Source organism: Pogona vitticeps, chromosome 7 (assembly GCF_051106095.1).
Source record: "Pogona vitticeps strain Pit_001003342236 chromosome 7, PviZW2.1, whole genome shotgun sequence".
NCBI lineage: Eukaryota > Metazoa > Chordata > Lepidosauria > Squamata > Agamidae > Pogona > Pogona vitticeps.
This window is the reverse complement of record NC_135789.1, coordinates 7,419,142-7,430,783: the sequence shown is the minus strand read 5'-3', so window position 1 is coordinate 7,430,783 and position 11,642 is coordinate 7,419,142. Positions and strand designations below refer to the sequence as shown.

The 11,642-nt window shown below is 45.6% G+C and overlaps 1 protein-coding gene across 2 annotated transcripts; it reads left to right on the top strand.

Annotated features, from left to right (window-relative positions):
* Positions 1–2,315: 2,315 nt before the first annotated feature.
* Positions 2,316–11,287, top strand: LOC110086804 (claudin-16-like). 2 transcript variants are annotated; one of them, XM_020808007.3, is made up of 7 exons: positions 2,316–2,432; positions 2,519–2,573; positions 5,591–5,712; positions 6,991–7,093; positions 8,712–8,876; positions 9,067–9,258; positions 9,931–11,287. In XM_020808007.3, the coding sequence occupies exons 3-7, from the start codon at positions 5,599–5,601 to the stop codon at positions 10,017–10,019; spliced, it is 663 nt and encodes a 220-aa protein (XP_020663666.3). In that variant the 5' UTR covers positions 2,316–2,432; positions 2,519–2,573; positions 5,591–5,598; the 3' UTR covers positions 10,020–11,287. The 2 variants fall into 2 exon arrangements, with proteins under 2 accessions (XP_020663666.3, XP_072834884.2); XM_072978783.2 differs by having other exon boundaries at positions 9,928–11,287.
* The last annotated feature ends 355 nt before the right edge of the window (positions 11,288–11,642 follow it).

Sequence of the window (11,642 nt, the reverse complement as noted above, 5' to 3'; positions counted from 1 at the left end):
CTGTGTGTGCAAGATAGATGTGGAAGATCCATTCCTCAAAATGGAGCCAAGCGTTGTGTGTGACCGTACTGAGGATGATGAAAGATGGTGGCCTACCAAAGAGCGTTGTATGCCTGCGTTGGCCATAAGACATGGTGTTCCAGAAAGGGGCAGGAGGTAAATGGTGTAAGGGGGCAATTGCAGCTGTAAGGCAGTAGGAGTTGTGTGTTTGGGTGCTATTACACCATTTTCTGTCTAGCTTGGTAAACCTTCCAAAATTTAATGGTTGTTCTGGGTTTTTCGGGCTCTTTAGCCGTGTTCTGAAGGTTGTTCTTCCTAACGTTTCGCCAGTCTCACTGAGTGCTGTCCACTGAAGATGCCGGCCACAGAGACTGGCGAAATGTCAGGAAGAACAACCTTCAGAACACGGCCAAAGAGCCCGAAAAACCCAGAACAACCATTAGATCCCAGCCGTGAAAGCCTTCGCGGATATATTGAACGCCTTTCAAAATTTCATGGCTGAGCAAAACCGGTTTCGTAGGGGTGGGATTTTCTAATTTCTTTCTCTCTTGTTTGGGATTACAAATCCCATAATTCCCCAGAGTGGTACCTAACTTACATGCACACCTTACAGACACCTAAATATGACTCAGCTGGGAGAAAAGGGCTTAAACTGGTAGTCTTAGAGGTTTAGCTAGACCTGGCTCTGCCTAGTTTCCTGTTCAAAAAGAAAATTCCCAGCTAGCACTGGGGCAGGAACAGGAAGCTCGAGTAGAGCTAGGCCTAGATAAGTCCCAAAGGCTTCCTGTTTAGGCCTTTTCTCCCAGATGAGCCCCATTTGGGTGTGTGTAAGTCAAGGTGAACGTCCGGAATGAAGAATTATGGGATTTGCAGTCCAAAAAAACCCCCAGAAACTCCCATTCCTAGAGTTAATCTCCTGAAAACCAATCATGAAAGCAAATCGATTTGCAGCATGCAGATTGAGTTATACTCACATTATGGCGAGAGAGAGAGAGAGAGAGATCCTTTTACCTCAGATTGGAGCCCTCAATAAAGTACTCACAGAATTGTCTGGTTCTGCTTTTAGCTATTATATACCCCTAATAGAGCTATTGAGTGCCTTAGTGGTGTGACTTTAAACATCATGTCGTAGGAAGATATCTGATCTTTTCTCAGTTTGGAAAACAGGATGGGGAATACAAACAGAGCTGAACCTTTTGATAGTCAATCTTCTCTTTGTGAAGCCAAATTTTCTGTAAAACCCACTTGTCTAGGCACTTCGAGAAGTCTGTGCAAAATCTCAAGATTGGGAGTTATCGGGTGGGAATCTAAGCGGTTCAAGTCCCAGATACTGCCTCTTTCAGCCTCTCCCATTCTATCAGATATCTCTGTGTGAATGGTCCACACAGATGCCTTAGCCCCACGCTAAGCAGATAGGAACCAACAAGGAAAGTAATGTGACTGTAGGAAAAATGTCTTATCAACTTAAACGAGGAACATCGGCTCTTTGCTCACACCAAGAGTGGAAGCTTTTGAGGGATCTGCCTATAGTTTCGTGATAAAGCTTGAGAACGTAGCGCTTCCCAGAAGACCGAGGACCATGCTGGGATTTGTTCTCATTGAAGTTTTAAAAAGTGTAGCCTGGGAATGTTCATAAACATTCCAACCTAGAGAGGGTCAAAAATTTTTGTAAAATTGTGCTCTCTCCTGACTTTACGGAAACTTTGCAGTGGTGTTCTGAGGCAGTCTGTTGGCTGAACTGAACAACAATTTTTTCTGTAAGATTTTTATGGCTAGGTAAATGCCGTGGGAGACAGAGGAGATGGGCCACCAACTTCACGTCCTGCTTTTGGGCTTCCCAGACGAATCTGGCTGGCTCTTGCTGGAAAGCAAACTCAGCGGCTATCTTACCAGAGTTCGGAAAAGTTACTCTGATAAACCACAACTTCCAGTGGCCCCAGGCATCTCAGTCTGTGGCCAAGCTGGGTGGAGAACTGTGGCAACGATATCTTTATTTTAAAAAGTAATTTCTCCAGAATGTGTACTCTACAGTTCCATTGCTAATATTCCTGGTGCCATTAACTGGAATGCAGAATGGCTTTCAAAGCAGCCTCTCTTCCTGGTTCTAGAACACCCCTTTTCCAGAAATGATTGACGCCACTTTGACCTTGGAGGCCACAGCCTCGAGATCCATCTGGAGGGTCCTGCTGCGTTGGTCGCTGTTTGCCAAGCTCCTGCGAAGGTGCCACCACTTGCTTCAGCCGCTGTTTCCTGGCCCATGAGCCTTTTTAATTACAAGCGAATCCACCCTGCCGTCAAGCTCAAAAGCCCAGCTGACATGGGATATTTCTTCAGAAAAAGGCTGATCTAGAAGCAATTTGGATCGCGGTTGACTCTTGTCAGGAGGGGAGTTGGGTTAGATGCTGCCCTGTGGCTGATGCCAGCTCAGCTGGGTGAGCTGCCCAACCTCAGATCTTCCCGTTGGCATCTTAAAACACTTGGAGCACAATGACCTAAAAATCCTCATTTCTCTCTCCAGATGTTCTGTTCCTCTCAACCATGAAGGCCGGGACTTGAGTTCATTCAACGGAAAGGTAAAATTCCTCGTTTTTGTGATCTTGGCTGAGAAGCAAGAGATGTGGTCTCCTCCTCCCCCCAGATAGGAATTCGGGAATTTTCTCAGTGTTTGGAGAAATTTAGTTTCAGTAGAGAAAGCTCTCATAAATTTCAGACAGCATGGCCCATGGGAATTGTGGTCCAGACAAGTAATTTTCCCCCCACCCTACCTCTGATTTTTTTTACTGGATATTTTGCTTTTTTTTTTAAAGGCATGTTTCTGCACATGTTTACTCAGGAGCAGATCTCTAAAACGGTACTTAATCTAGTACAGAGTAGACCCATTGAACAATTTAGACTTACAGAAGGAGGCAACCCTTTCTTCTGGAAGCCAAGCCCAGTCAAGTGCACTGACCCGGTTGTAAAACAGATATTAGGTGGTGATCTGCTGAGATCTGCTTTAGTTGTTTATTCTTTCATTGGCAGGGTGCTAGACTAGATCATCTTTGGGTACCCCTTCCAATATACAAGCCTCTGGTTCTCTGGTTCTATGTGTTCCCTTTATCAAGTCCACTCAAGGAATGCTGGGACTAACAATTTTAAAATTTAAGACAAGGAATGGGCAGATAACAGCTGGATGAATTTTTCGGGCGCTCCTCAAATTCATGTCCTCTTTTCCTTTCATCCATCCGCTCTCCACCAACAGCCGCAGACAAAATTGCTAACTGGAGCTGGGTTACAGGGATCACATAGACCTCCCTGTTCCATCCACTCCAACGGCTGCCGATCCATTTTCGGGCACAATTCAAAATGCTGGTTCTAACCTATAAAGCCCTAAAATAGCTTGGGGTCCAAGCTGTTTCGAAGACTTGGTCCCCCATTATGAGCTGGCTCGGGTGTTAAGATCATCAGGAGAAGCCCTCTTGATCCCACCACCTTCACCGCTGCCTTCGGTGGGAACACAAGAGAGCACCTTTTCTGTCCCCCATATTTTAAAATTTGATGTCCAGAGGGTTTGATAATATATATCCCCCTTAGAGAGAAAGTGTGTGTTTCGTTTTGATTATGATGATGGGGATGATTTCTTTTTCTCGCTGGTACTGTTTCCTACAGATGAATTGATGAGGAGGGTGATGTGGCAAAAGTGGGTTCCTGCTTTTTTTGGGGGGGGCTGGTTTTGAGACTTCTGGCTTAATTGGGTCCAGCGTCAGAAACCAGAACAGGAAAACCTTCATGGAAAAACCTGAAGTTTGGGGCTTTTCGGGATGAATGGGAGAACCAGAAAGAACTCAAACCCGAAAGAGGATCTACCCGAAAGAACCCAAAACGACAGAAACGCTTATGTCTCCCCATGGCACAGTCATACTAACTAGTTTTATTCAGCAGAACTTGAAGGCCAAGAAACCTTCTACCATATAAAAAAATCTGTTCGTCTTTAAAGTGCCCACAGCACTCTGGGTTTGATCGGGACAGACGGCAGAGCTTCACACTGAAAAAAAAAAGGCTGCAGAGGTCTTTTTAACGCAACAGTCTGCACCTTCTTTTTCACCCGAAGAACCTGCCCTAAAATAAAATCATCCTCCGGCTCTTTCATCTTGTTCAAACGCTTGCAAATGCTGGAAAAGTGACCCTACAGAGGAGGGGCAGGATCTGGTTTTTGATCCAGACCGCAGGACATGTCATCATGGGCTCAAGGGGCAGGAAGCCAGATTTCGGTGGAATATCAGGAAAAACTTCCTAACTGCTAGAGCAGTACGACAACGGAACCCCATGACCTCGGGAGGTGGTGAGTGCTTCAAAATCCCAGGAGTGTGTAAATTGCATTGATCTGGATACCTCCACTGAGCGGAGGGTTGGACTCGATGGTCTTCTTGAGCCCCTTCTAACTCCACGATTCGATAACTCTACGATCCTTCTTGTCAATTTCCCAAACGGCGGGGCGGCCTTTTCCAGACAGCTTAATTGGTGGCCTCCCTTTACAGCTGTACAAACTCTCTTTTCCCCCCCTTCTTTCTTGTTCTTTTAATCCAACAAAAATTCCTCTTGATCACATAAGCCGAAGCCCTGGAGTTCTCTTCATGGAGCTGCTCCATCGTTCTCAGTATGCATTTTTTCCTTAATTGTTTATAGCTTCATTCTTCCTCAGAGACTTTTTTTTTAATGTGGCAAGGTCACCACCACAGAAATGATGATTAATCCAGGCACCTGACTGATGAATGTTGTTGTTCATTCCGCCATCCACACACACACTCATACTTTTAATTTAATTTTTTTGTGTGTGAGAGCAGACGCCCATTCTCATACTCGGAGCATTCCGTTTCTGGCAAAGAAATCAGCTCCTAAAACGTGAATTTTGATAGCTCCCTTGACAGAGCATAAATGTGCACATTTCCTAATCACACAGAGAGCCAAACCCCCCCCCCTTCCTAGTTTTTAAACCACCAAAATTTTAAGCAAGGCATATTATAATCTAGAGAAGCTGGGTAGCCAATGTTGTGCTGGTTAAAAAATGCTGGGAGCGACCATCTGAAAACTTAACATTTGTTTCTGAATAGACGTAGATGAAGAGTTTGGGAGGAGCTTCCAAACAAGTTGCTCCAAATGAAGTACAACTTGGCTGGGGGATTCTGGGATTCAGAGTCTATACTGTAAATTGACATGCTTCAAGTTCTTGGACTGCACTGCAAATCTCCTTGTCTTCCTCCCAGACTATCATCTAACTGCTCCTTTCTGTCTGTCCCCCTATTCATGGAGTTTACTGTAAATCTTCCTAAGCTTGGCACCAGCAGCCATTGGAGAAACACCATCCGACTGTGACTGCTTGTTGGGGAAGTATCATCATCTTAGAATTGTCAGGCTGGAAGGGACCCTATGGATCATCCAGTCCAGCCCCTGCCAAGGATGCTCTGGGAGGGGATTCGAACTCCAAACCGTTGTCTCTGCAGCCAGAGACTTAAACCACTGAGCATAAAATATTAGAGGAATGAATGTAGTCTGAATAACATCACCAGTAGGCTTATGCTTGTGCGTGCGTGTGTGTGTTGGCATTTCCCAGGCTTTCCAATGGCAGGGGTGTTGCAGCTGGCATCGTTCTGCGTGGCGCTTCTTTCCACCCTTCTCCTCATTGCGGCTACTTGGACAGACTGCTGGATGGTGAACGCGGACGACAGTCTAGAGGTGAACAAGGCTTCTGATGCATCGGTTGCAGAATTTCAATTTTTTTTTTTTGTTAAAGCCGACTAGCGGCACAGCAGAAGTGCAGGGGTTCACAGAGCAGAGTAGCTTCAAGCTCCCCGGATTAGACCACCCCTTTCCCCCATCAATGGGCAAGAGCCGACTCAGTAACTCGCTCTGAGACATTAGTGAGAAGGTTTCATTACTTACGATGGAACAGATCAAACAGCAAAACTAACCAACGTGGCTGCTTTCAGCAAACAGACTCCAACAGACTACAGAGATGGGGGGAAAGGCACAGAACACTGAGATAAATATCTCTTTAAAGTCACAGACAGGGAAGAAATGATTGGTTAATGCTGGGTAGATAGACAGACACCCCAACCCAAAAAGGTCCCTCCCAGCCACGCCTCCTGTAAGGTAGCATGCGAGGTTGCAAACAATCCAACACCCTCTTAGTGCATTTGTGTAAACCCATCCGCCAAGATTTCCTGCTGTATATTTTGGCATTCAGCATCAACAGAGCTAGAACTTTCTTCCTGCCCCCCTCCCACTGCCATCCTCTGTGACATCGAAAACTTGAAATAGATTTTACCGGTTGCAGGAATTGCAGGATGACGGGAGGGGAAACTGCAGCCAGATTAAGTTCCATCTTCGAACCTGGCCCAGTCCAGCACTTCATCTATTTGTTTTAAAAAATAACTATTTCATTTCTGCACAGTTCCAAGCCCCTCCCAAAGTAGTTAGTTACTATTATAGTTACATTTTTAACAGAGAATATCTATGTTGTCTCCCTGCTGAACATTTGTTGCTGAAAAAAACACTTCTTGGGCTTTTGGTTCCTGTTCAAGATTTGTTTTTTTAAAAAAGCAGGGAAAGCGGCCACAGTGCTTCTTGGGAGTCACAGTTCTTTGGGAGGCGCCCTCCAGTGAAACTACAACTCCCAGGAAGTGCCGCAGTGGCTTCTCTTTTTTAAAAAACAAATTTCAACAACAGGAGGCAAAGGCCAAAAAAAAGGTGATGTGTCTGTAAATAACTCATAAACCCTTTTTGGACTGTGGGGACAGGCAGGGGAGGACAAAACCCTATAGATGTGCAGCTTCAGCTTTGTAGGCTGCGATTCCCAAAATTCTTGGAGAATTTGTGGAATTGCAGTCCAAAACAAGACACACACAAAACAACAACAACACTACCCCTCCAATAACAACAATAACAATGAAACGACAGCAGCAGCCTTCGGGATGATGGATCTCCACACTGCATTTTTTTTCATCTTCTTAGGTCAGCCATAGATGTCGGGGGCTCTGGAGGGAGTGTGTTACCAACATGCAAGATGGCGTCAAGACCTGTGACCAGTACGACTCCATACTCGGGGAACACCCACGTACGTCTCTGGCTAACTTTGATCAAGAATGCCTGTCGGCCATTTTGGATTTGATGGTTTTAATGTCAGCCATTCCGGCCATTTTGGATTCGGTGGTTTTCATGGTGCTAACCTCCATGAAACCGTGTCTCCTGTTCTAAGCAGTGATTCCCAGCTTTAGGTCTGCAGAGGTTCTCGAAGGGCAACGCCCAGAAATCTTGGCCAGCCCAGTGCGTGCTGAAGGTTTCTGGGAGTTGCAGTCCGAGAACCTCACGGGTCCTGAGGTTGGGAATGACTCCTCTTCTGGAGGGTTGCTGGGAAACCCTTCTGAGCAAAGCCGCCGAACGTCACTTGCTACTGCTAGCTAGGTCCTTTAACTCAGCACTTTACAGTCCTGAACACCCCGGATCTTGTCTGATTTTGGAAGTCAAGTGGGGACAGCTTGGGTTCATACTTGAATGATAATGGAGAGCTACGGGAGAGCTAGGACTCAGCACCTTAGACAGCTCTTGTGCAGTGCAGCCTAAAACCTGGTCTGGATTCACGGCACCCCTGCAGTGGGAATCAGCAGCCAGTCTTACCACCAAGCAAAAAACACATTGGTGCCTTTTACGGATCATGGGGTATCGCCTGATTTCCCTGCTTGAGAACCTCACCACTGAGACCTAACTCTGCAATAGCCTCTGTGATTCTTGGGATAACCATACATACTCTTTTACAGATGGTAGTTATCTGTTCGAAGGACTGCCTGCGGACAGGACTCCCCTGAAAGTCTCCTGTATTGCAATGGCTATGATAAGGAACCAGAAAGAGGTGGATCAGGGACTTTGTAGTTTCCTGTCCACCATTGGTAGCAATTACAGGTATATTGGTCAGCTGGTCGCAGTCTCTCCCAGGCAGTTCAGAAACATAACATCTGAATATTTCCACCTTGTTAGGTGCTGCCAGGTTACTTCCTACATAGGAGAACCCTGGTCAGCTTTTCGGGATCTGTGTGATTTTATGATACATAGCTGATCGTGTGTCTGTGTGGTTTTTCCTTCTACTTGTCTTATAGCTACACTGTAGCTCCCAGTCTTTTCCTGCTTGGGAAAGAAGTATTAAGTTTTAACTCTGAAGATCATTTCTCATTGTAAATCTGTACAAAGAAATTATCATAACAATGGTTTGTCAGTCAGCGCCTGCTTCTTTGTTGTTCCACCCACTAGTTTTCATATAATTTCAGCTTAAGCCATGCATGATGGTGACAAGATGCTGGGAACCAGCTGGAAAACATCTGTAAGTTGAAATAATGAAAACTATAATTCAACAAGGGAAACAGCCTGGGTCAAATTAGACTACCTTGGGTCAGGGTCAAATTAGACAATACTGTTAGCAGTGCCATTAGGAGCTATGTTTCTTTTAGTAGTGGAAAATGCCATAGCATGTGGTTTTCTTCGCCTCCAAATCTTGCATTTAGCGTGCTTTCATTTGTGAATGGTCACGAAAGGTACACGCAGGTTGAATTATGTCCGATTGCCAAGGGAATCATGTTGTGGGTGGAAAAAGAAGCCATAGCAGGTCATGAGAGTTTCCCCTAACATCCAGTTTGTCAATAGGGTTGTCCTTTGGTCCTTTGACCTTCACTCTCTTTCCTCAGTGAAGATAGTAGCGACCCGGGCATTGCTGATCACAGCTGACGTCCTCTCTGGATTTGCCCTGATCTTGATGGTGTTGGGCCTTGATTGTGTCAAGGTTCTCAAGGATGAGCCACAAGTCAAGCTGAAGATGCGCTCCTTCTCGGGACTGGTGCTTGGAGTGGGAAGTAAGTGCCATATAGTTCGCTGCGGGGATCTGGCTTTGTTAATATGGAAAAGGTCTGTCGGGAATGGTGGTGACCCTGTCCATCCATTTGCTCCCATGGGCTTGGAACCCATCGCCCTTGGATGTGATGAGAGGCAAAACCTTCGTGTTCCCATCCATCATTTGACGATTCTTTCCTTTGGCCTCATCAGGTGTCCTAGGGCTGGTGGGCTCGGTCTGGTACGCCATCGACGTGTACATGGAGAGGGCCACGCTCCTGCTGCACGGCATTTTCCTGGGTGTCCATTACGATTTCGGCTGGTCTTGCTGGTTGGGAATGGCCGGTGCCGCGGGATGCTTGGCGGCCTCCGTTGCCTTGACCTGCTGCCTTTACGCCCTCACAGGTCAGTGGAAAAGATGGCAAAAGCACGAGTAGAGAGGGAGTAAGGACGTAGTAGCAGCAGCGGTGGCTCTTCTGAATAATATTGAGGTGCTTCTCAAAGTCACCCAACGATGAAAGTCCATGAATAAAGACTTGCAGTCTTCTTTTTAATAATCCTGTTGAGTCTGCTGTACAAACCCTTGAAGATACTGAAGAGCTGTCGTTTTGCCAGAGGTTGTGAGTTTGATTCCCCACTGGGCCTTCTTGAGAGGGACTGGACTCGGTGATCCATAGGGTCCCTTCTAGCTCTACAGTTCTAAAATCATCAGCATGTATCATCATCTTATACAATAGTTTTCCCTTACCCATGGGACCAGTATCCACTGATTTACTTATCCACGGTCTAAAAATATAAAAATAGGGAAAGAAAAATCCCAGATATATATATTTCTAACATTGAAGTTACCAGAACTGGCCACTAGTAGGAGCCAGAGACCATGCTATTAATAGTATTCGCTATTAAAATAGCATTTGCTATAATCTGTGTTTTCCAGCATCTACAGGGGTGGGGCTTGGAACTGATCTGCCATAGATGAGTCCTATTGTAACGACTTTCTCTAAACTCAAAACTGTAACTGTTTTTGGAATTCAGCTGCAAGAAGGGTTTTCATGTCATTTCTTCTCTCCAAAGCAGATGCTGGCCCTTCCAGGAGATCTCAGCGCCCTGTGCACCATTCACGTATAGTCACTTGCAAGATGTATGCTTTCGCTTCCCGAGTTTGATGCAGATGCCAAGGAGCGGAGTGGAGAAGACTTCCAGGCTCATACTATAGTTTTTGTTAATATCTACTGGCTTTGGAGGGAAGATGGGATGCTTAGTTTGGGGTTTACCTGTACCACATACACCCCAAAGGATACCAGTGACTTCAGTTTCCCAGAGCTGCTGAATCCACTCTGGGGTTTCGTCTGAACTTTACCAGAGGGTATCCAACCTGCTGAACTTATTCTCGGGAAAGACTTCAGAGCCGTAGGTAGCTCCTGTAAAGCTCAGACTAAAAACTATAGTTTCTGTAAAAACTATGGTTCCTGTAAAGTTCAGACTGAAAATGATAAATTAAAGTTCAGGCTAAAAGCTATAGTTCCTGTAAAAACTATAGTACCCGTAAATTATAGTTCCTGTAAAGTTCAGACTGAAAATGATAGTTCAAGTAAAGTTCAGGCTAAACATTGTAAACTGTAAAACTAGAGTCATCAGTTTTTGAGGCATGGACTTGCCTCCCACGGGTATTGGTGAGGCTGAAAATGGAGCTAAAATTCTTTTTGCTTTTGTCACCCGCCCACTGTAGAGCAAGGATTGAAGGGTGGCATACATATACAAAGGGCTACCCATGATCCCCTGGGTGCGTCTCCTTCTCTTCCTTGTTGGGTTTGGCTGTTTCCTGTCTTCTCCATTGATCAAACGAGAGGAGGGCCAGGCAAGTGATGAAGGTCTAGGCCAGTGGCTCCCAACCTTGGGTCCCCAGGTGTTCTTGGTCTAAAACTCCCAGAAGCCTTCACTACTAGCTGTGCTAGCCAGGGTTTACGGGAGTTGTAGTCCAAGAACATCATTGGTCTAGAGGCATTACAAGCCATCCCTGGTGGCATCTGCCCCCCCAAAAAAGTGGGTACTTACTGAAAAAGCACCCAGGTGCCCTCTACTGGTGAAAGCTATTTTCACATTATTTCTAAAAATTATTTTTTTTAAAAAAATCAGAGGTTCAAAACATGGCAAAATTGCCCCCGTGGTCTCTAGCAGTCACAGAGGAACTTGTGGAGCCCATGTTTAGAAATGTTTAACATTGGAGCGGGAAAGATTGCCGGGGGGGGGGGGCATTGCTAAATACTAGAGGAAATAGGTATATCTAAGATGAAGTTACCTTGTCTCCACAATCATGTTCAGACATGCAAATTAAGCTCATGTTTACCTTCCTATGAAATCACATGCTATGACTTATTAAAACCATCACATTTACTGCAAGAAATGCCCTAAATATATTTTTCTGCTTAGACCATGAGAATAGAAGCCGTTGCAAGGCTGAGGGAACTTAATGGTATCTTTCCTTTGTCTTGCGCTCTGGGGTGTGTGTGTGTCTGTGTGTGATGTGGATTGGGGTCAGGTAAGAGGGCAAAGGAGATGGGTTTGCTAAGGTCTTCCCCCCTATCATGGCCACTGGAAATTACAGCCCAAAGACATCACCGTAACCCCCAAGAGGTCATCAACACTGTCAAGACTACCAGCAGTAATGGTGGCCAAGGCCGTTGTGGGAAACTGACGCCATTGTGCAAACCTGAAAAGGCCACTCACTAGGAATAACACAGAGATCGGGGGCTGTTCTTGGAGATAGGCTTCAAAAAAGCACACCGTTG

Excerpts from the sequence above, each read along its gene's own strand:
- LOC110086804 (XM_072978783.2), top strand. The coding sequence starts at position 5,599 with ATGGCAGGGGTGTTGCAGCTGGCATCGTTCTGCGTGGCGCTTCTTTCC. Across the intron at positions 5,713-6,990 it reads ACGCGGACGACAGTCTAGAG|GTCAGCCATAGATGTCGGGG; the intron begins GTGAACAAGGCT and ends TCATCTTCTTAG. Across the intron at positions 7,094-8,711 it reads CATACTCGGGGAACACCCAC|TGAAGATAGTAGCGACCCGG; the intron begins GTACGTCTCTGG and ends CTCTTTCCTCAG.